Genomic DNA, 19,120 nt, shown 5'->3' with positions numbered 1-19,120 from the left:
AGACCCTGGGGGCCGCAGAGCAGGAGGGAAACCTGGGAAAGAGGGTGGTGGAGCTGTAGAGGCCCTGGTGGTGTGGGCCCTTCCTAGCCATTACTCACCCTTTGTGTCTGCCCCTTTTGTGTCCTTATCTGGAGGATAGGACAATACTTGCTTCTTGATCTGAGGTCTATGGACCACAGACACATCTCCAAGATATCAGAAAGCATTCTAACCCAGCTCACGACACACACAGATGGTCATGCCCTCATGCCCCTTGGTTCCCTTTGGCTCTCCAGCTGTCATGCTGTGGTCTAGCATGCTGTCATGGCTGGCTTCTCCAGGATAGACTGTATCTGAATGTCCTCAGCTCAAGGAACCTGAGTTGTGGCAGAAGCTCAGGCTGGGGTATGTTCTTTAAGTTCACAGGTCTCATGCAACCCTCACCCCCTCAAGCCCCACCAGTTTCTTCTTTGTCTCCAACTCATGCCCTGCCCGATTTCCTTGATACCATGCCTAGATCTAGTCCTGTTAGCATCTAGAGGGTGGACACCTGCTCAGGGAGGCGGCGGTCATGAATGTCAAGTCTTTCAGGGGGACGCTTTCTCCTTTGGCAGGAGGGACCAGCCAGTGTAAGGGAGTTTGTTTTTGTTTGCATGTAGAAGAGCCATTGCTTTACTCTCTACTCTGTTCTAGCAACCTGCCCACCATCTTTGAAATCTCCCTCCACTGCTCCCCTCCCCTTCCTTTAGCTCCAAGACTCACACCTCAAGGGGACAAGGCTTCAGTTGATACCTGTGTGCTCCCCATCTAATAGGGTATTCTGTGTAACTGTGGCTAGGTCTTGTCAAGGGGTTGTTTAGCTGACAGGCTTTCACCGAGTGTGAACACATAGCATGGTCTTATCCTGTAGATAAAAGAACAAACAGGGGCTAGAAGGGCCTTCAGGGTGGAGCTAGGTTAGTCCATCTCCAATCAGTGCCGGGTGTGGCTGCTCTCCTGCCCATCATAAGGAAGTAGGTGTGACTGGCTTTCTGGGAAAAGTTCCTCCTACCTCTCCCAGCAGTAAGTGTCTACAAGTAGGCCACAGTTGGCTCTGCCACTAAGCCTGCCATGGTGTCTTTGGACAAGGCTCACCTGGGTCCTAAGTATGTGGGCCTCTGGGACTTCAAAGCACGAACGGACGAGGAGCTGAGCTTTCAGGCAGGAGACCTCCTCCATGTTACCAGGAAGGAGGAACAGTGGTGGTGGGCCACCCTGCTGGATGCGGAAGGCAAGGCCTTGGCTGAGGGCTACGTGCCCCACAACTACCTGGCTGAGAAGGAAACTGTGGAGTCTGAACCGTGAGTGGCCCTGGGGAGTTGGCACAGAGGGAGGGGTGGGTGTCCGTGGGCACTGGAATGGACTGGGGAGGCCAGAGGGTGTAAGATCCTACTTGACATTCAGCTGGTCATACTCTGATCCTTAACATCCTGGTACACAGTGTTGCTGATGGGGCTATGCTTCTGAGCGACACTTGGGGACAGGGTCTCTATTTTGGACTCACCTATGATCACTTCCCAGCCATAAGTACTGCTCTGCTAGGACCCAGATGGGTCCAGAGGGGCCTGATGTGGAATTTTAAGATGTTGTCTGTGAGGGACAAGATCTGTGTGGGAATTCAAGAGCTGTTGGGGGTGTGAAGTTTGCTCATTTTCCAAACAGCCAAAACCAGATGTGCAACTTAGTTAACTAGGGAGAAAGAAGGCTGCTGGGGCACACCTATTTATATCACCTGGCAGGGGGCATATGTTGCAAACACCACAGTGGTAAGTGTTTACATGTTCTCTGAGGCACCCTAGTCCACTGTTCTTGGCCTCCCACATATCTGAGCCCTTGGAGGCTTTGAGGAACTACAATAGTGACTAGTATGGGCATGTTCACAGGCACCCAAGGACCCAAGCTACGTAGGTTGCTCTGGGCTAAGGCTATGAAGGGTCCAGCAGCAGCGGTTTCTTACTGTTTTGCTCTTGAGACCCCCCCAATGCCTCATCTCACAGTGAGTACCTATGGTACTCAATGAAGATTGTGAACACACAAACAAGAAACGAATACTAAATAGTACCTAGGACAGTTCCAGAGACAGAGACTCAAGACAGAAGTGAGGTAGGCATGGGTGGTGCGCATAAAAGAATGAGGAGAGCCAGGTGCCTTGAACACTCGGGAGGTAAAGGCAGGTGTTTATCACTAAATTCCAGGGCAGCCTGGTGTGAGTGTGTGTGTGTGTGTGTGTGTGTGTGTGTGTGTGTGTGTGTGTGTGAGAGAGAGAGAGAGAGAGAGAGAGAGAGAGAGATCAGACAGATAGAGACAGAGAGAGAGAGACAGAGACAGAGACAGAGACAGAGACAAAGACCATGTGGCCAATATAGCAAGGGCAAAGGCCCTGAGGTCCTGAGAATCTAGCACAGGCAAACATGTCAGAGGAGGGGAGGGGCAAAGCAGAGGAGGCAAAGTGGTCAGAGGGGAGAGTGGGGCAGATTCTGTACTCTGCAGGACCCGAGCAGGTGGGCTTCAAGGGCTTGAGCTAGATGTTAAACTCTTTTTTTAAAAAAAAGATTTACTTATTTATTATATATAAGTACACTGTAGCTGTCTTCAGACACACCCGAAAAGGGCATCAGATCCCATTACAGATGGTTGTGAGCCACCATGTGGTTGCTGGGAATTGAACTCAGGACATCTGAAAGAGCAGTCAGTGCTCTTAACCACTGAGCCATCTCTCCAGCCCTAGATGTTAAACTCTTACGTGGAGCCTATGATCTGACAGCTCTTGAGGGAGTTGGAGACTCCGAGGGCAGAGATCACCCATGGAATTCCAAGGACTTTCACCTGTAGTTCAGTTCAGGCATATCTCCATCCCTTTGGTTGGAAGCCAGTATGATAAAATGGCTTTGAATGGGAGAGTATGAGCATGGGGGCTACCGTGTCTGTGCATGTACATAAGGGCGTGCTTATCAGAGTGTATGCAAGCTCGGGTTAGTATGAGAATGTGAGTGCACGGATGGGTACACACACAAGTGTGCAACATGAGGACATGGTCAGTGCAATGTGAGTGCACAGTTGTGTGTGGAAAATATCTATCAAACGTGCACTTGTATTTCAGTGCATGTCTGTGCACACAAGTGCACATGTGCAAATGGCTATGTGGTTATATGCACATGTATGTGAAAATATGAGGCAGGAGGCAGGACCAGGGAGCTGCTGTTGAGACTTGTCTCCTGCTTCTGGGCCAAGGCTGGTATCTATAGCTTAGGGCCTACAATGTGTTAAGGGACATTCACAACATAGAATTGCTTTTAAAGGGGAGGGGACTCTGATCCCCAGGTGGTCATCATGCAGAGCAGGGTGGAAGGCAGTGTTTGCCTGTCCCACTTCTGAGCCTCCGGGACCTTTCCTGGTGTCCAGAAGCAGACATTTAGGACTCTCAGGATCCATGATGGGCAGAGAGGCCTCTGTAGGGTTGGGAGCAGCACAAGAGGCAGCTTAGCTGGAGTTGGGAGTGTGAGACGGGAACCAGAGGTTATCTAGGACTCCAGGTAGGCAGGGCAAGGGTAAGTAACAGAGACAGGATGGGTGTGGAGCTGGGGTAGAGATCGGCTAGGCTGAAACTGAGCCTCTCCCCTGCAGGTGGTTCTTTGGTTGCATCTCCCGCTCAGAGGCCATGCACAGGCTGCAGTCTGAGGACTACCCGAAGGGTACCTTCCTGATCAGAGTCAGCCAGAAGCCAGGAGCAGACTATGTCCTCTCCGGTACTGCTTCCCAGACCTCCCCTTGCCTGTGCAGAAAACCAGTCACTCCTCTTCAAGTTGGGTGGTTTTGTGGTTTTCCTTTGCTTTTGTCATGGAAGCCAGGCTTCCACAGGGGTTTCTCTGTTGCCCAGTAACCTGGGAGTACCGGAAACAGAATAGCCATGGTTTATGGCAGGGGTGCCAGACAATGTCCAGGCTGGGAACAGGGGCAGGCAAAGTGGGGTGTTGGGGGACATACAGGACAGGATGCCTACTCACATCTCCTTCTGCCGGCCACCCACCCCAGTGTGGGATGCTGAGGCTGTTCGACATTACAGGATCTGGAGGAACAGTGCGGGCAGGCTGCACCTGAATGAGGTGGTATCCTTCTCCAGTCTGTCTGAGCTTGTGAACTACCACAAGACCCACAACCTGTCCCCTGGCCTACAGCTCTCCATGGCCTGCTGGAAGGTAGGCCACTGGCTCCTCTGTGGCATAGTTGTCCAGGGTCAGACAGGTGGAGTACAATATGGGGAAGGGGGTGAGGGCTCGGGACATGGCATTCTCCTTGGCCCATGGCATCCTCTCGTATTCCACTGACTTACCAGAGCTCAGATGTGCCCCTGCTGAGTACCAATCCCTGACCTTGGTGGATGAAGGCAGTGGCAATTTATGCAGGATATCCGGACACTACTATGCTGGATCGGGCTCTAAATTTAATAATAAATAGGACTCCTCCTGAGGGGTTGGGGCAAGCCCTTCCTGAAGACAAGTTGGGCAACCCAACCCCCATTCCTACCACTGCTATTGCCCTTTCTGTCTCTCCAGCTCAAAACTGAGCCCTTGCCCCACTGGGATGACTGGGAGAGGCCGAGGGAGGAGTTCACGCTCTGTAAGAAGCTGGGGTCTGGCTACTTTGGGGAGGTCTTCGAAGGGCTCTGGAAAGGCCTGGTCCGTGTGGCTGTGAAGGTGATCTCTAGAGGTGAGCAGGTCCGGGCCCAACTCAACCTGGTCGCATGCTACTCCCCCACTAGTCCTTCCAGCAGGCACTTCTAGTCACACCCTACTGAGGATATCCCAACATACTTACTGGGCACCCACAGCATCATGGTGGGAGTAACTTCTTTCAATCATACCGGGTTGTGTTGTTTGTCTGTTTGTCTGTTTGTTTTTAAACAAGTCACTGGAAATTTGTTTCACCTAAAATCCCGACTTCACCCTTAGGTTTATACCTGAAACGTCGAGAATTAGGTCAGCCAGGGCTTTGAAAACATCCAGCTGGGAAATGTTGACTTTGGCAATGGTGGCTTGGGACACTGAGGCCTTGGTGTTGTATTTGGAGGCCAGCCTTTGTCTTCCTAGGCTGACCATACTTCCTGACTTGCTTCAGGAGGTCTGGGCCTCCTGCTTGGGGCACAGGTTGAGGGCTGTATTCACTGAGGTTGATGTCTCTCAGACAATCTCCTGCACCAGCACACCTTCCAGGCTGAGATTCAAGCCATGAAGAAGCTGCGACACAAGCACATCCTGTCGCTGTACGCTGTGGCAACTGCAGGGGACCCAGTCTACATCATCACGGAGCTCATGCCCAAGGGGAGCCTGCTGCAGCTATTGCGGGGTAAGTAGAAAGCTCCATTTTCCTTTTCCAGGGTGAAAGTGTTGGAAGCAGTAGGAGACACACACAAAGGAGCCAACGGATCTGCAGATCCTACCTGTCCCTGCCTGACCTACAAAAAACAGCCAAGAACTCCCAGATGAGCTTGTTGTTTTGTTGTTTAAGAAGCTAGAATTTTAAAGTGGTACTTGGTGGGGGGCTGAATAGATAGCTTAACAGTTAAAGGCACTTAATGTTCTTGCACAGAACCAGGGATTAGTTCCCAGCACCCACATGGTGGCTCACAACACCCCTAACTCTAGTTCAAGCGCCAGGCATGCATGTGGTGCACAGACATACATACAGGCAAAATATTCAGGCACATAAAATATTTTTTAACACTAAAGATGGGAGCCAAGCACAGTGCATATGTATTTAATCCCAGCACTTGGAGGCACAAGTTCTGTGCCCTGTTCCATCCCTTGAGCACTCAGGAGCATGCTTCTGGGATCATCTCCTGGAGACACTGTCCACAGGGAAGGCAACATCCACAGACAGTGTGCTACAACATGTCCAGAGCATGATGGCGGTTCTTCTAGCAGGGGTCAGCATCCAGGGAGGAGCCAAAGGCAGCTGGGTGTGACTTTCAGGGATCAGAGAGTGGACATCAGTCTCCCAGGCTGCTTTCTGTATTTGAGGCCAGCCTGGTCTACAGAGCAAGCTCCAGGACAGCCTGGGCTACACAGAGAAACCCTGTCTTGAACCCTTCTCCCCTCCCCCACCAAACTAAAGATAGACAGCAATCAAGGAAAGACACGCACACGCATACCTGTGCACATACCCTCAGTAACAAGTACACGTATTACATCACACGCATTGCAACACACAGACTATATCACCTCATTACATCACACAAACTACATCACCTCATATACAAATCTTTAAAAAAAATGGCTGGGGAAATGGCTCAGTTCATAAAGTCATGAGGACCTGAGTTTTTGAATCCCCAGAACTAACGTAAAGGCAAGTATAGGAGCAGGCACCTAGGTTTCCACGGTGAGATGGGAGGCAATGGGAGAATTCTTGTTTTCTTTGGCTCAGTAGCAAACCACAAAACCCTCCTCAAACATGTCACTGGTGAAGACTAACACCCAATGTTGTCCTCTGACCGCCACACACATACACACATACATTATACATATATAACAAAGGGGGGGAAAAGCAAATGATTTATTACCTACAAAAAATCTATTCATTGCTGATCATAAAATTTGAAAAAGTACAGAAAAGAACTCTCCCTCACAGTTTCTATCCCCACAGTTAACTGAGGTCACTTTACTCTATAGGCTTCTGTAGCTCGTGACTTGCATCAGCCTGCCAGCTTCTCTCTCTTTCAAGACCTGCTGTTCGGTCACACTTATACACATTTATACCCAGACCTATGTAAAACACTGATACACATGAATACATTCACACATGGCACAGACACACCTGCACGCATGTAGACACAACGGATCTCACCCACAAGAGGATACCATGTTTTCTTCAGCACAAACCCAGACCATCTCTACCTGTTGAGATGTTGGGTATGTAAAGACGCCACCCAACTTCATACAAGAGGGAGAGGGAAAGAGATACCGAATGATCAGACCTTGGGAAAAGGGTGCGTATGTATCCTTGAGGAGGAGGTGCATATGTACCCTTGGGGAGGGGGCCCATATGTATCCTTGGGGAGGGGGTGCATATGTATCCTTGAGGAGGAGGTGCATATGTACCCTTGGGGAGGGGGCCCATACGTATCCTTGGGGAGGGGGTGCATATGTATCCTTGAGGAGGAGGTGCATATGTACCCTTGGGGAGGGGGCCCATATGTATCCTTGGGGAGGGGGTGCATATGTATGAACATAGCATTTGGAAGAGTAAAGTTGTGTAGTCTGCATGTGTCATAGAATGAACTTGATCTCATGAGCAATCTCTGCAGGAAGAAGTCTTCAGAGATTAAACTCACGCCCCTTGTAGGTGTAGCACTCGCTGGCTGTGCACTATCTGGAGTGTTTAGTGGCTACGAACCAAGAATATCTCATGGCAATGCTTTTACTTTATGAGTCCCAGAGAGGGTGTCAAACAGAGACTATGGGTGTGCTCTTTGCCTCTGGGTACATAACTGTGGAAGGCCTGGGCCTTCCCGCTTTGTAGTTAAGCCAGACCGGCTGCTCTTTGCTGTAGACTTTACAGTCACAGCAAATGACGATTGGTCTCCGGCCAGCTGACTCTGGCCTTTGATCACCCTACAGACTCGGATGAGAAAGACCTGCCTATTTTGGAGCTGGTGGACTTTGCATCACAGGTTGCCGAGGGCATGTGCTACCTGGAATCTCAGAATTACATTCACCGTGACCTGGCTGCAAGGAACGTTCTCGTTACTGAGAACAATCTCTGCAAAGTGGGGGACTTTGGGCTGGCCAGGCTCGTCAAGGTAGGCTTCTCGGAGGTAGAAGCCAGAAGTGGGATAATGGGGTTTTGTCTCCCAAGCCTTGAACTGAACCTAGCCATAAACAAGATGATTTCTTGATAGGGTGGTGTTAACAGGCAAGCAGGTGGCTTTATCCACACAGCCACAGCCTTGTTCATGTCCCATTGGTCTAGCTCTGAGTACCTAGCCAGTCAGTCATGTACCTTGATGTTTTCCTGTTTTTGTGCATTGCAGCTCTGTTCTTGCCTTCCTCTAACCCAGAAACCCAGTGAACTGCACTTTAACTGATACACAGGGCCTAGCCATGATGGTAGCAGCATTGGTGGTAGCTACCTATGGTAGCAGTGGGCTGGTGTCAGTGGGCCAGACAGCAATAGGCAATGTGGTTGTCCTTGCCTACCAGGACCTTGGAGTCTGTGCTTGTCAATGCTACACAGGAAGAGTACAAGTGGCCGCTCCCTCTAGTGTCAGGTTCTACCATAAGACATCTTACCACAGGAGGACATCTACCTTTCCCGTGACCACAACGTCCCCTACAAATGGACAGCACCTGAGGCACTTTCCCGAGGGCATTACTCCATCAAATCGGATGTCTGGTCTTTTGGTGTTCTCCTTCATGAAATTTTCAGCAGGGGGCAGATGCCCTACCCAGGTATTGCCCCAAGAATGTCTCTAGGGGTGGACAAGCAGTGAGGTGGAGTCAGGCAGGTCTTGAATGGATGACAGAGATGATAGGAGGTGCTTCCCAGGGCCTCAACCAGATCCCACCCTTGTTCCATCCCTTGAGCACTCAGGAGCATGCTTCTGGGATCATCTCCTGGAGACACTGTCCACAGGGAAGGCAACATCCACAGACAGTGTGCTACAATATGTCCAGAGCATGATGGCGGTCCTTCTAGCAGGGGTCAGCATCCAGGGAGGAGCCAAAGGCAGCTGGGTGTGGCTTCCAGGGATCAGAGGGTGGACATCAGTCTCCTAGCTCTCATTTCTCTTCTCCCATGGACCACAGGCATGTCCAATCACGAAACCTTCCTGAGGGTGGATGCCGGCTACCGCATGCCCTGCCCCTTGGAGTGCCCACCCAACATACACAAGCTGATGCTTAGCTGTTGGAGCAGAGACCCTAAGCAGAGACCCTGCTTCAAAGACCTGTGTGAGAAACTCTCAGGTATCACTAGGTATGAGAACCTGGTCTGAGCTCCTCGGCTGTGGCCAGGACCCACAGAAGAGGGCCTCGTGGTTATCCTGGATTTCTACCGAAGGCATGCACCACCCTTCAGTTTACTGAGAAGAAGGGGTAGGGAACACACCAAACATATCTTAAACACTGAGTGTGGTCAAGGAAAGAAAGAGGCAGCAGCCATGTTCCTTTCCCATTTATCCTCCTCCAGGAGGCAGTACACAAAATCCAGGAAGTCACTCTCTGGCTTCCTCCTCCCTTCTCGCAAGACTTCATGTGACGGAGAAGCCAAGAAGAGTCTAGGCAATAGTCTTTGTGGAATTCTTGCCATATCACTTTTAGAGCTTGACTGCCCACAAACACATAGCCCACCCGTTAGTGCCTTAATTCTGCAGGATCTTATGCCACGTAAAACTCAGAAGAAGTTTGCATGATTTTCTCTTTATAACCTTGGCTTCGCTGGAGGAGTCTCGCCTAGGAAGCTCAAGACAGATAAAATGATATGAAATTTCCGCCCGGCAGTTTCTGATGCCCACTGGGGGGTGCTTGAGATACTCAACCACCCGGAGGCTGCAGAAGCAGAAGAAAAGGATGACGGAACCAGGAGGAGCCAGGAGTTTTGTTTGTTTGCCTTTTCCAAGACAGGGTTTCTCTGTGTAGCTCTGGGACTCATCCTGTAGACCAGGTTGGCCTTGAACTCACAGAGACTCGCCTGCCTCTGCTTCCCAAGTGCTGGGACTGAAGGCAGGTGACACTGCTGCTGCCTGGCAGAGTGAGGACTCTTAACCATGTGGGCAGAGGCAGCTCTTCTGCGTCTCTACCTGAGGTTCTGTACTTGTTTCTAAAGTCAAATTCAACCTGGGCTTGTGAGTCCTGTGTTTAGTTTTAGAGCTCCTGGTTCTTTCCCTTCAGAGATGTCTTTTATCCCTGAGCTCCTCAGGCAGAATTACCCTCATGCTCGGTGCCCTCCTCTGCTTCCCGTTTGGACCTGAGTTTTCCCAGGTGGCTCTGGCCCATGGCTGCTTTTCCCCATGTGTCTTCAGTGCTCTTGACCCATGAAGTCCACACAATCTGCTCTCCATGTCATCTCCTTATATACTTGGACATTAGAACTCCAGTTCTGGGGGAGTATCCCAAAAGCACCTACCCGAGGCTACCTTACTGAAAGTGGACATGCCCCTCTGATCACGTCTACCAGACATGTCCACACTGGCCTCTCACAACAGGTGAACATGCTGCAACCTCCCTTGCAGAAATGTCTTCTCCGTATCCTAGAGATGACACTGTCTGCACTGCTTCCTGTAAAGCGGTTCTCAGGGATGTGACGTCATTAGATAGGGAGAGCACAGGAAAACAGTTGGAAACGGGGCAAAGGAAAACCCTTTGAACTAAATCTTCTGCAAACATATTCATCAAAAAGTTTCCCCTCTCTCGGAAACTGAATCTTTCATTTTCACCAAGAACAGAATTTGGGCCAGACTTGGCGGCACCCATCTTAAATCCCAGCACTTGAGAGACAGAGGTAGGCAGATCTCTGTGAGTTTGAGGCCAGCTTGATCTACATAGCAAATTTCAGGATAGCCAGAGCTATACAGAGAGACCCTGTTTCATAAAAGAACAAAAATAAAAAAAACCCCACAATTTGTATAAAAATCCAAGCAGACATAAACTGAACCAGGACTAAACATTCTAAAATTAAAGCTGTAGGGTCTCTGTACATTTGGCTATTTGCAAAGTCCTCCCCCACTTACAGAGGGGACAACACTGGGTGCACACCTTTAATCCCAGCATTTGGGAGGCAAATGTAGGTGTTATCTGTGTGTTTGGGGATAGCCTGCTCTACAGAGTTCCAGGACTGCCAGGGCTACATAGTGTGACCCTGTCTCAAAAACAAACAAACAAACAAACAACAAAATAAAAAAAATAAACGACAGGGGTTGGGGATTTAGCTCAGTGGTTGAGCGCTTGCCTAGCAAGTGCAAGGCCCTGAGTTCGGTCCCCAGCTCCGGAAAAAAAAAAAAGAGAAAAAAAAAATAAATAAACGACAAATCTCTTACAGTTCTGTTTGGGCTGATCTAGATAGAGATGAGTGCTTATTAAATATCCCTAAAACCTCTCAGAAATATAGAAACAAATGTCCTCAAAGATCATATGATCTAGAATAATCTTTAAGAGTGTTGGTAAAATAAAAACAGGAATGTTTCCAGACCTGTCAACACGGATACAGTGTAGCTAGCTAGTATAGTATGACCAGTGGGTCTCCACCTTCCTAATGCTGTGACCCTTTAATACAGTCCCTCATGTTGTGGTGACTCCTAACCATAAAATATTCTGGTTGCTACTTCATAACTGTAATTTTGCTATTGTTATGAATTGTGAATATTTTTGAATATAAAATCCCCTTTTGTCAAAGGAGTTATGACCCACAGGTTGAGAACCACTGAGGTTTTTTTTTTTTTTCTTACTAAGGTTTAAACAAATTTAATTCTACTGAGTATTTAAAACGCTAAAAGGAGAAATGAAACCCAAGGGCGGAACCCAGAGGAGGAAGAGAAGGGGATGATCTTTGCTTCTTCGGTGTTATCGACATTTGCCTGACTTGTTAACAAAAGCAAATTAGGTGCTGATAACTTGTGACACTTTCTTAACTGTTGAGTGGACAGGAATGTAAGTGGAGTCAATGTTAAAATGAACTTTTCAACAACAATTTTAATTTTTAAAAGGCATCTTACAACCTTAAGTTTGTTCAGGCTTGAGAAATGCAGTTAACAGTTCAGTCTTGGGTTCATCCCTAAGGAGACAAACTTGGGCTGATCTGCTTATGGCCTCCTGTTTTTACACAGGATGGAGCTGTGCAGTGAAGGAAGGGCAATGCTGCTTCAGTGCCTGCACAGGTTTTCTTCAGTGACATGCTGTCTGCCATGGGTGCCAGGGGCTCTAAGAGTTAAGAATGACAACATATGTAATTAGAACCACTAGAAATAACAAGAAAAACCACCTATGAGCAAAGCGTACAGGGAAAGCTCCGTTTGTGGTGAGATTATACACTGGCATTTAGAGAGAATGATCATTGAGTGCTAACGTAGGACTTCTTCCAAATTATGAGAAGAAATAGGGAGGGAAAGCTGGGGGATTGCTGTTGCTGTTTTGTCTTCTGAGACAGGGTTTCTCTGTGTAGCCCTGGCCATTTTGGAAGTAGCCCTACAGGCCAGGCTGTCCTTAAACTCAGAGATCCACCTGCCTCTGCCTCCTGGTGCAGGAACTAGAGGTGTGTGCCACCACACCCAGCTTGTTGATGGATACTGTCTTCCAAAGGCCTGGTGGAATGGAACCTTTTCTCATGTGGTCAAAGCTAAGGACTGAAAGGATTTATGTAGCATTTTTAAAAACAGCTTAGGGGCTAGGCTGAAGCTCAGTTGGCAGAGCTCTTACTGAACACACGTGATGTCTTGGGTTTCATCCCTAACAGTGTATACACCGAGTGTGGTGCATACCCGAGTCCCAAGTATTTGAGGACAACACTCGGAGAATCAAAAGTTAAAGGGCATCTTCACCACAAAAAGTTCAAGACCGACTCCTGTAACTGGGCTTTTCTTCCTGACCACCTTGTTCCCAGAAATAATGACTCTGAGACTAATCATTTACTAATAAATGCTTAGGTCAATAACATTGGCTCTGTTCCCTGACTCAATAATCCAGTTTATTCTAGGCCAAGTTCTTCTACTGGCTAGTTTCCTCTCTGTCTGGGCGAATCTCTCAAGTCGCACTATATCCCAGAATTCCTCTCTCTGCTGGAACTCCCACCTCATATTTCCTGCCTCAGCTCATTGGCCAAAGGGTTTTTTTTTTTGTTTGTTTGTTTGTTTTTTAATTGGCAGGTAAATGCTTTTACACAGTGCAGAGATTCTCTCTCTCTACAAACTTGGGCTATACAAGACTTTCTATTAAAATATCTCCCCAGAAGGGAATAGTTTTAGTAATAATATAGTGATATAAAAAACATCTTGGCATTATCAAAGATGTCTAGTTACAAGTTCTAAAATCTTGCACTCTTAGTTTGACTCAGGTGACTAGCCTAGGATTCGTGCTGTCTCACCCTTCTTTCTTTCTTTCTTTTTTTTTTTTTTTTTTTTTGGTTTTTTTTTTTTTTTTCGGAGCTGGGGACTGAACCCAGGGCCTTGCACTTCCTAGGCAAGCGCTCTACCACTGAGCCAAATCCCCAACCCCAGCAAGCTTAGTACTTTTTTTTTTTTTTTTCCTTTTCCTTTTTTCGGAGCTGGGGACCGAACCCAGGGCCTTGCGCTTCCTAGGCAAGCGCTCTACCACTGAGCTAAATCTCCAACCCCTCACCCTTCTTTCATGTTGTGACTTGTTCTTTGATTACTGAAAGACACATTTTGCTCCCAACCACATAACCAGGATTTCCTTTAAATATCTTGTTTCTTTGCTTATTTAGGTAACTAAGGTCACACCTAACCAAGTATTTGGCAATTCTGAAACCAAACTCTAGAGTCAGTTCTAACTCTAAACCAACTTTGCAGTTTCTCGAAGGGGGCTTGCAGCCTCAGGATTTCTTTCATAAAGGAGAGCTATTAAACCAAGCTTTTGATATACTATATAAAAGACCCTGCCAAATACTGAAATGTGAAACCTTCAGGTTGAACTTACAGGTGTTAATGCATAGGGGTTGTAGAAAATTCCTGAAAATCTGGTATATCCAGGGATGTCATCAGTCACATTTCTGTTATACTTAAACACGTACCACGGGAAATTATGAGTTCCTTAGCTGAGGCTTAATTTCCTCCCATTAATGTTTACTTTGACTCTTGGAGATGGAAAGTGTGTATCGGCTCTGTCTCCAACTTCTTCCAGATGTTTACATCAGACAGGTGTCCACACTGTCTTGGAATCACCTGGGTCATTGTTTCTATACGTGAAACTGGTGGCCTCACCGCCATTTCCAGATAAGTCAGAACAAGGATTCATTATCAGTGAACTGGTTTTAGGTTTGTTTTTTTTTGTTGTTGTTGGTGTTGTTGTTGTTGGTTTTTTTGGTTTTTTTTCTTAAGATTCTATTTATTGCAAAACTGCTCTCAGGCAAGTTCACTGGCCCCAAGGATTGAGGCCAGGGGACTGGCCATGGAGAGGGTGGAGAGAGAAGAAGAAAGGGCTCGAGAGAAAAGCAACAGAGAGATAAATTTTTAAAAAAATGACTTTAAATGTTGCTGGTTCTGAAGCGCCTGTTTTCTAAAGGAAATCTTTTCCCTGTCTCCAGCTTACCTTCTGAAAGGCGAAATGTGGTTCTTTCTACCTCCTGATTATTTTTTTCCTAAAGAACCTACAGTGTGCTACCAGCTATTCTGCACTTGAATGTGAAAGTCCGAGGACGATTTCAAGTGTTGCTCCTTGGGTGCCATTTTTTTTTTTTAAAGAAAGTATCTCTCACCATTAGCCTCACAAATCTACACCTCCCAGCCCTGAGGTAGTGAACACCTCAACCAGCTTTTACCAGGATTCCAAAGTTCAAACTCAGGTCTCCTCATTGGCGAGGCAAGCCTCTGCCAGTTGAGCTTTTTCCTCAGCTCCAGGTAGACTAGGTAACTACAGTGACTAAGGGTGACGTCATGGTAGCAAGGCCTTGTGGGAAGAACTGGCCTGGTTCCTAGAATGCCTTACTATGAGAAAGGCTGACTTCAGGAGCCTCAGGGACTTTTCAAAGAGGGAGCTACCCAAATCTACAGGTGCTAGGGGCAAAAAAACCCTTGTGGTACAACTCAGATGTGGCAGCCTGGCCCAAATACACTGAGAACAAAGTCCTGGCACCACAAACAAACACAGGTGCCCACAGCATATGAATCAGCATAGCACTTGTAAACATGTCACACTGATTTGGCTGAGACTGCAGGGGCTCTTCCAGAACCCAGCCCTAGGCCCATCTCTATAGTTTTTGTTTTTGTTTTGTTTTTTTTTTTTTTTAGTCACTCGAGATCCAGAGTAGATCCCAAATTCTTTCCTTTACTATCTTTATACGTTTGATTATTTTCTACAACTTCTCTCTAACCTTCTGCAGGTCACTAAGATACCCATTTCTCAGCTTTGCCGGCTGACAAGACTTCAGAGAAACCAACAATGGGAACAGAATGGATGGGGAGACAGAACAATGCTCCTTGTCCCTCGGAGCTGTTGGCTTATCTCTAGCTTCCAGCTCTGACAGGGAGTGGCTCTGTGGGCCTCATCAGGACATTCCAAGTAAAATGCATTTCCTGTTTTGGGTCCACCAAAGGTACAAAGAGCTCAGGAGTGAAGGGCAGCCTTCCACAAGCTCCCTGGATACCTTCAGGGCAGGCAGTAGGGAGGCTCAGCCTTCAGAGGCACAGGCCTTAGTTCCCTGGGGGGAGAGTGCAGCTGTTTACAGGGTGAGGTAGCAGGAAGGCCTTCGGTGCCACACCTAAGACTCCACCCTAACCTTGCTGGCTTAAGCCACCCCCTACAGCTCCTATGCCCTTTCACCTAGAGGTTAGACTACCTGTGGTTGGAACCCTCTCTGTCTGAGCTAGTATCCCAGGGGAGCCATCCATGCAGCAAGTGGTGGAGAGGGCCTGACCCAAGGTCATCCACCAGGTTCAGGGTAGAAACTGGGTCCCTTGAGCTCAGAGCTCCCAAACTCAGCCAGAGGCCCAGCTTCCCCTGGACTCTCTACCTTGGACCAGGCCCACTTGAGAGGGCATCTCACAGCTGCAGGGGTATCACTGGGAGGGGCCTCAAACAAGCTGTCAGGAAAGCCGCAGGAAGCAAGTCAGGATTCAGTCTCAAACACACCAGGGGAGGATGGCTGCTGTGAGTTTATTTTCTGCTTTGTGGAAGACACAGTTATGGGGTCAGGAAAGCTCAGTGCTGTAAACTAATAGGCTCTCTCCAGCTCCTGCTCATGTCTGTTTAGCCTTCCTAGTTTACAGGGAGGGTTGAGAGTGTGGGCTCTTGTCTAGCACCACTTAAACTTGGGCAGTCTGCTGATTCTGACAGGTCAGGACGGGGCCCTGCTGTTGGTCTGGCTAGGATGCATGACTGGCTGCTTCTTCATGGTTTCAGGAGCCAGGCCACAGGAGATCGGGCTTCTGGAGGCCTGGGGGGATTCTGCCGAGCTGTAGGGAGAGCATAAGTCGCTGGGTCAGCATTTGTTTTAATTGGGGCCACCCCCACAACCACACGGAAGATGGACTCACTGCTCAGGAGACTCCAACACTGCGGCCATGAATGGGAGGGTGGATTTCCCGAAAAAGAAGCTGGCCCACCAGTGGCCCGAGTCAGCTTTGGGAAGACCTGAGGAGCAAAGGAGGGTCACGATAGGGTCCTGTCCCTCTCCATGCTCCCCCATTCCCCTTCCCCAAACCAACTCACTCCCGCCTTAGGACGTGAACTCTGCCTTTCTGCGGTCTGGTTCTGCACTCACCCGGGGAGTGGGGCACGGCGTCCCCCGGGTACTCTGCACTTCCGCCGGAGCTGTTGCTGGACGAGGAGCCCAGACGTCCTGGGAAGGGGAGGCGGGTCAGCCACAGAGCCCTGGGCCAGCCCTGGGCGGGGCTGGCGAGGGGCTACTTACGCCGATAGTAGTCATGGGTAGCCACGAGCGAGCCGCTGGAAGGGATAGCTGCCATGCTTCAGGGCCGAGGCGCTGCGGAGATGAGAGCAGAATGTGGGCCTGGTAACCGCACACCGGAGTGTACGTCGAGTCCCCCGGGTCCTGACAGTGCCCGGCTTCCAGGCGGCTCCAACCAGCCAGGGCCGGCTGCACGGTGAGACAAAGGAGCTTTGTATGCTCCTGGCCCTAAGAAGACGCGCCTCCCCCACCCCACCGCCGGACGTCACCACCACTACTACCGCTGCCCTCACCTCGGCGGAGACCCCTCCTAGCAGGTTTCGGTGCAAGGTTACGGATGGAAACGCCTGGGGCGCTAGGCCACGGTGCCCATTTGCAAGGATAACTCACGAAACACCACTACTTTAGGACCCACGCGCGTTATGCGCACGCGCGTACTTAGTTGCTTTCCTGCAGGGCCACAGGCACAACACTGTGGGGCGGAGCGCGCGTCAAGGCCCCTCCCCCTTCACGGGGGCGCCACCCATGAGATTTTTGAGCTCTCCTGATTCCTATTAGATCGGTGGTAGCGCGAAGTGGTCCCGCCCTTCCCTCTTAGACTCCACCCGGAGCCGAGCAAGGATCCGCCCTACCTTCTGCAAAGCTGGTTCTGCAAAGCTCCACCTTGGCCCTAATGCCTGGATCAAACATCTGTGGTCTCGTTCCAGGCGAAATCAGCTCTGCTGCTTTTTTTGCCCCCCACTTAGAAGAGGTTAAAGAATCTCATGTGTCCCTCAGTCTGTGCCACCCTCTCGGATGTTGCCCCTCGTAGTCCATCCTGTTTGGTGTTCTTGTTACCTTTACTTGCTGCTGTCTGCGGCTTGAGCCTGTCCCCGTAGGCTTTGTTTTCCATGTACGTCACTCCGACCCTTGACCGAGTGGGTCTGTTTAACATAAGTAAGCGCAGGGGGCAGCTGTCCCCGCGCGCCTCCCTACCACTGCAATCTCTGTTTTCTGGGCTCACTGGATGGTGCCTGGAGCCCCCAAGCGGTCCTGTAAGGACTAGCCAGCCCTTGGTAAGCTGAGGAGGCTGGGACTGTTGTTCACCCAACCTGTGCTCTGTTTGGAGAGGAGTAATGGGGAACAAAGTACAGACGAAGCCTTAGGGGCAGGGAGCGCTCGAACAGAAGCAGTAGCTAGCGTCAAGCAGAGGTCTGCATGTCAGAGACTCATGTTTGGGCAAATCAAGTGCTTGGAACTCTAGGGCTGGCCAGCATACCCTGCCCACCCTTCCATTCCCCAGCAGTCAGTGTTCTGCCAGACCTCTGTGGGGACTGGGAGGACCATGAGCCAGCTTCGTGCAGCATGCTTCTCCTATAACCAAAGATGCTAGACTTCATGGGGGTTAGGGAGAACCTAGACTAAGTTGGAGCTAGTAGGACCCCAGGAGGAGGCTCTCGTGTCCCAGAGGTCTCAAGGAGGCTATGGCTGGGACCCTTTGCTTGAATTTGTTGAGAGCTACTTTGTGCAAACATGGAGCCAGGCTTGGGGAAACCAGACAAGAAATGGCACAGTAGGGGTTCTGGGAAGAGAGGGGTAAGGTATAATAAAAGAGACGTGGAAAAAAGCAAACCTCCCAAGAATACAAGAGACTTGCTGGTGGTGGCACATGCCTTTAATCCCAGCACTCGGGAGCCAGAGGCAGGCAGATCTCTGTGAGTTCGGAGCCAACTTGGTTTTACAGCACTAGTTCCAGGATGGCCAGGGCCACATAGAGAAGCCCTGTCTCGAAACAAACAAATACAAGAGAGGCACAGGAACTCACAAGAGATTTACCAACACTCACCACACTCTTCTCTGGGTTATATAAGCAGTAACCAATTGCTGGAGACAAGGGGATGCTCCAGCATCTTTGACTGCAACCAGGAAACTCAAGCAGCTTCCATGACTCGTCACCCAGGCTGATGTCACCTAGGCTGATGTCACCCAGGCTGATGTGGGCCTCATGATTCAGCTGCCTGAGTCACCTACACTTTTGTAAGTAACCCTTACATTTTATAGTTTTCTCATTGTCATGACAAACCACCCATCCAAAGTAATTCAGTGAAGCGTACAGCCTGTTGCAGAGTGACATCATGGCAGCAGGGATATGAGGCAGCTTGGTCATGTTATGCCTGCTGTCAGGAAACAGAAGGATGACCTCACTCTCCCTTTCTTCGTTTATTTCAAGAACGCAGCCCACGGGATGGCGCTGTCCACCTGTAGGGACTGTCTTCCCACCTCAGTCCGAGTCTAGAGACTTCCTTCCTCTCAGACAAAATGCGCAAAGGCTTGTTTCCATGGTGGCTCCAAATCCCATCAAGTCAGTTAAGATCAATTACCACATACCCATGCTTCTACCAGCCATTCTAGTAAACTCATTGGTTCACAAGCTAGACTTGAATTTCCTCTTTGATCTGTCATTAATGTCCTGCCTGTGGTGACCAGATATTTGTTCATGTTCCCCAGGAAAAGCTATGCAATACCTGTGTGGTTCAGACAAAGTCTAGAGAGA

At 49.3% G+C, this 19,120-nt stretch overlaps 2 protein-coding genes across 11 annotated transcripts; one reads left to right on the top strand and one right to left on the bottom strand.

Annotated features, from left to right (window-relative positions):
* The first annotated feature begins 798 nt into the window (after nucleotides 1-798).
* On the top strand, nucleotides 799-12,657 carry Ptk6 (protein tyrosine kinase 6). 2 transcript variants are annotated; one of them, NM_001108968.1, is given in 8 exon segments: nucleotides 799-1,319; nucleotides 3,643-3,764; nucleotides 4,051-4,214; nucleotides 4,572-4,725; nucleotides 5,200-5,361; nucleotides 7,632-7,813; nucleotides 8,309-8,462; nucleotides 8,820-9,502. In NM_001108968.1, coding segments are annotated over 8 exon segments (1,356 nt in total). In that variant the 5' UTR covers nucleotides 799-1,089; the 3' UTR covers nucleotides 9,008-9,502.
* Nucleotides 12,658-15,814: 3,157 nt separating this feature from the next.
* On the bottom strand, nucleotides 15,815-17,593 carry Ppdpf (pancreatic progenitor cell differentiation and proliferation factor). Of its 9 annotated transcripts, none has more exon segments than NR_197231.1 (5): nucleotides 15,815-16,132; nucleotides 16,214-16,310; nucleotides 16,389-16,518; nucleotides 16,591-16,662; nucleotides 17,425-17,593. NR_197231.1 is itself a non-coding variant. In NM_001431552.1 (5 exon segments), coding segments are annotated over 4 exon segments (348 nt in total). In that variant the 5' UTR covers nucleotides 16,646-16,776; nucleotides 17,425-17,593; the 3' UTR covers nucleotides 15,815-16,014.
* Nucleotides 17,594-19,120: the final 1,527 nt, after the last annotated feature.

Source organism: Rattus norvegicus, chromosome 3, assembly GCF_021556685.1.
Source record: "Rattus norvegicus strain SHRSP/BbbUtx chromosome 3, alternate assembly SHRSP_T2T, whole genome shotgun sequence".
Classification (NCBI taxonomy): domain Eukaryota; kingdom Metazoa; phylum Chordata; class Mammalia; order Rodentia; family Muridae; genus Rattus; species Rattus norvegicus.
Note: the sequence above shows the minus strand (reverse complement) of the source record. Positions and strands in the feature narration are given on the sequence as shown.

Bases quoted from the DNA above. Each gene is read 5' to 3' on its own strand.
- Ptk6 (XM_087653660.1), top strand. From the start codon at position 1,090: ATGGTGTCTTTGGACAAGGCTCACCTGGGTCCTAAGTATGTGGGCCTC. The intron at 1,320-3,642 runs GTGAGTGGCCCT...TCTCCCCTGCAG, and splicing joins GAAACTGTGGAGTCTGAACC to GTGGTTCTTTGGTTGCATCT. The intron at 3,765-4,050 runs GTACTGCTTCCC...CACCCACCCCAG, and splicing joins AGCAGACTATGTCCTCTCCG to TGTGGGATGCTGAGGCTGTT.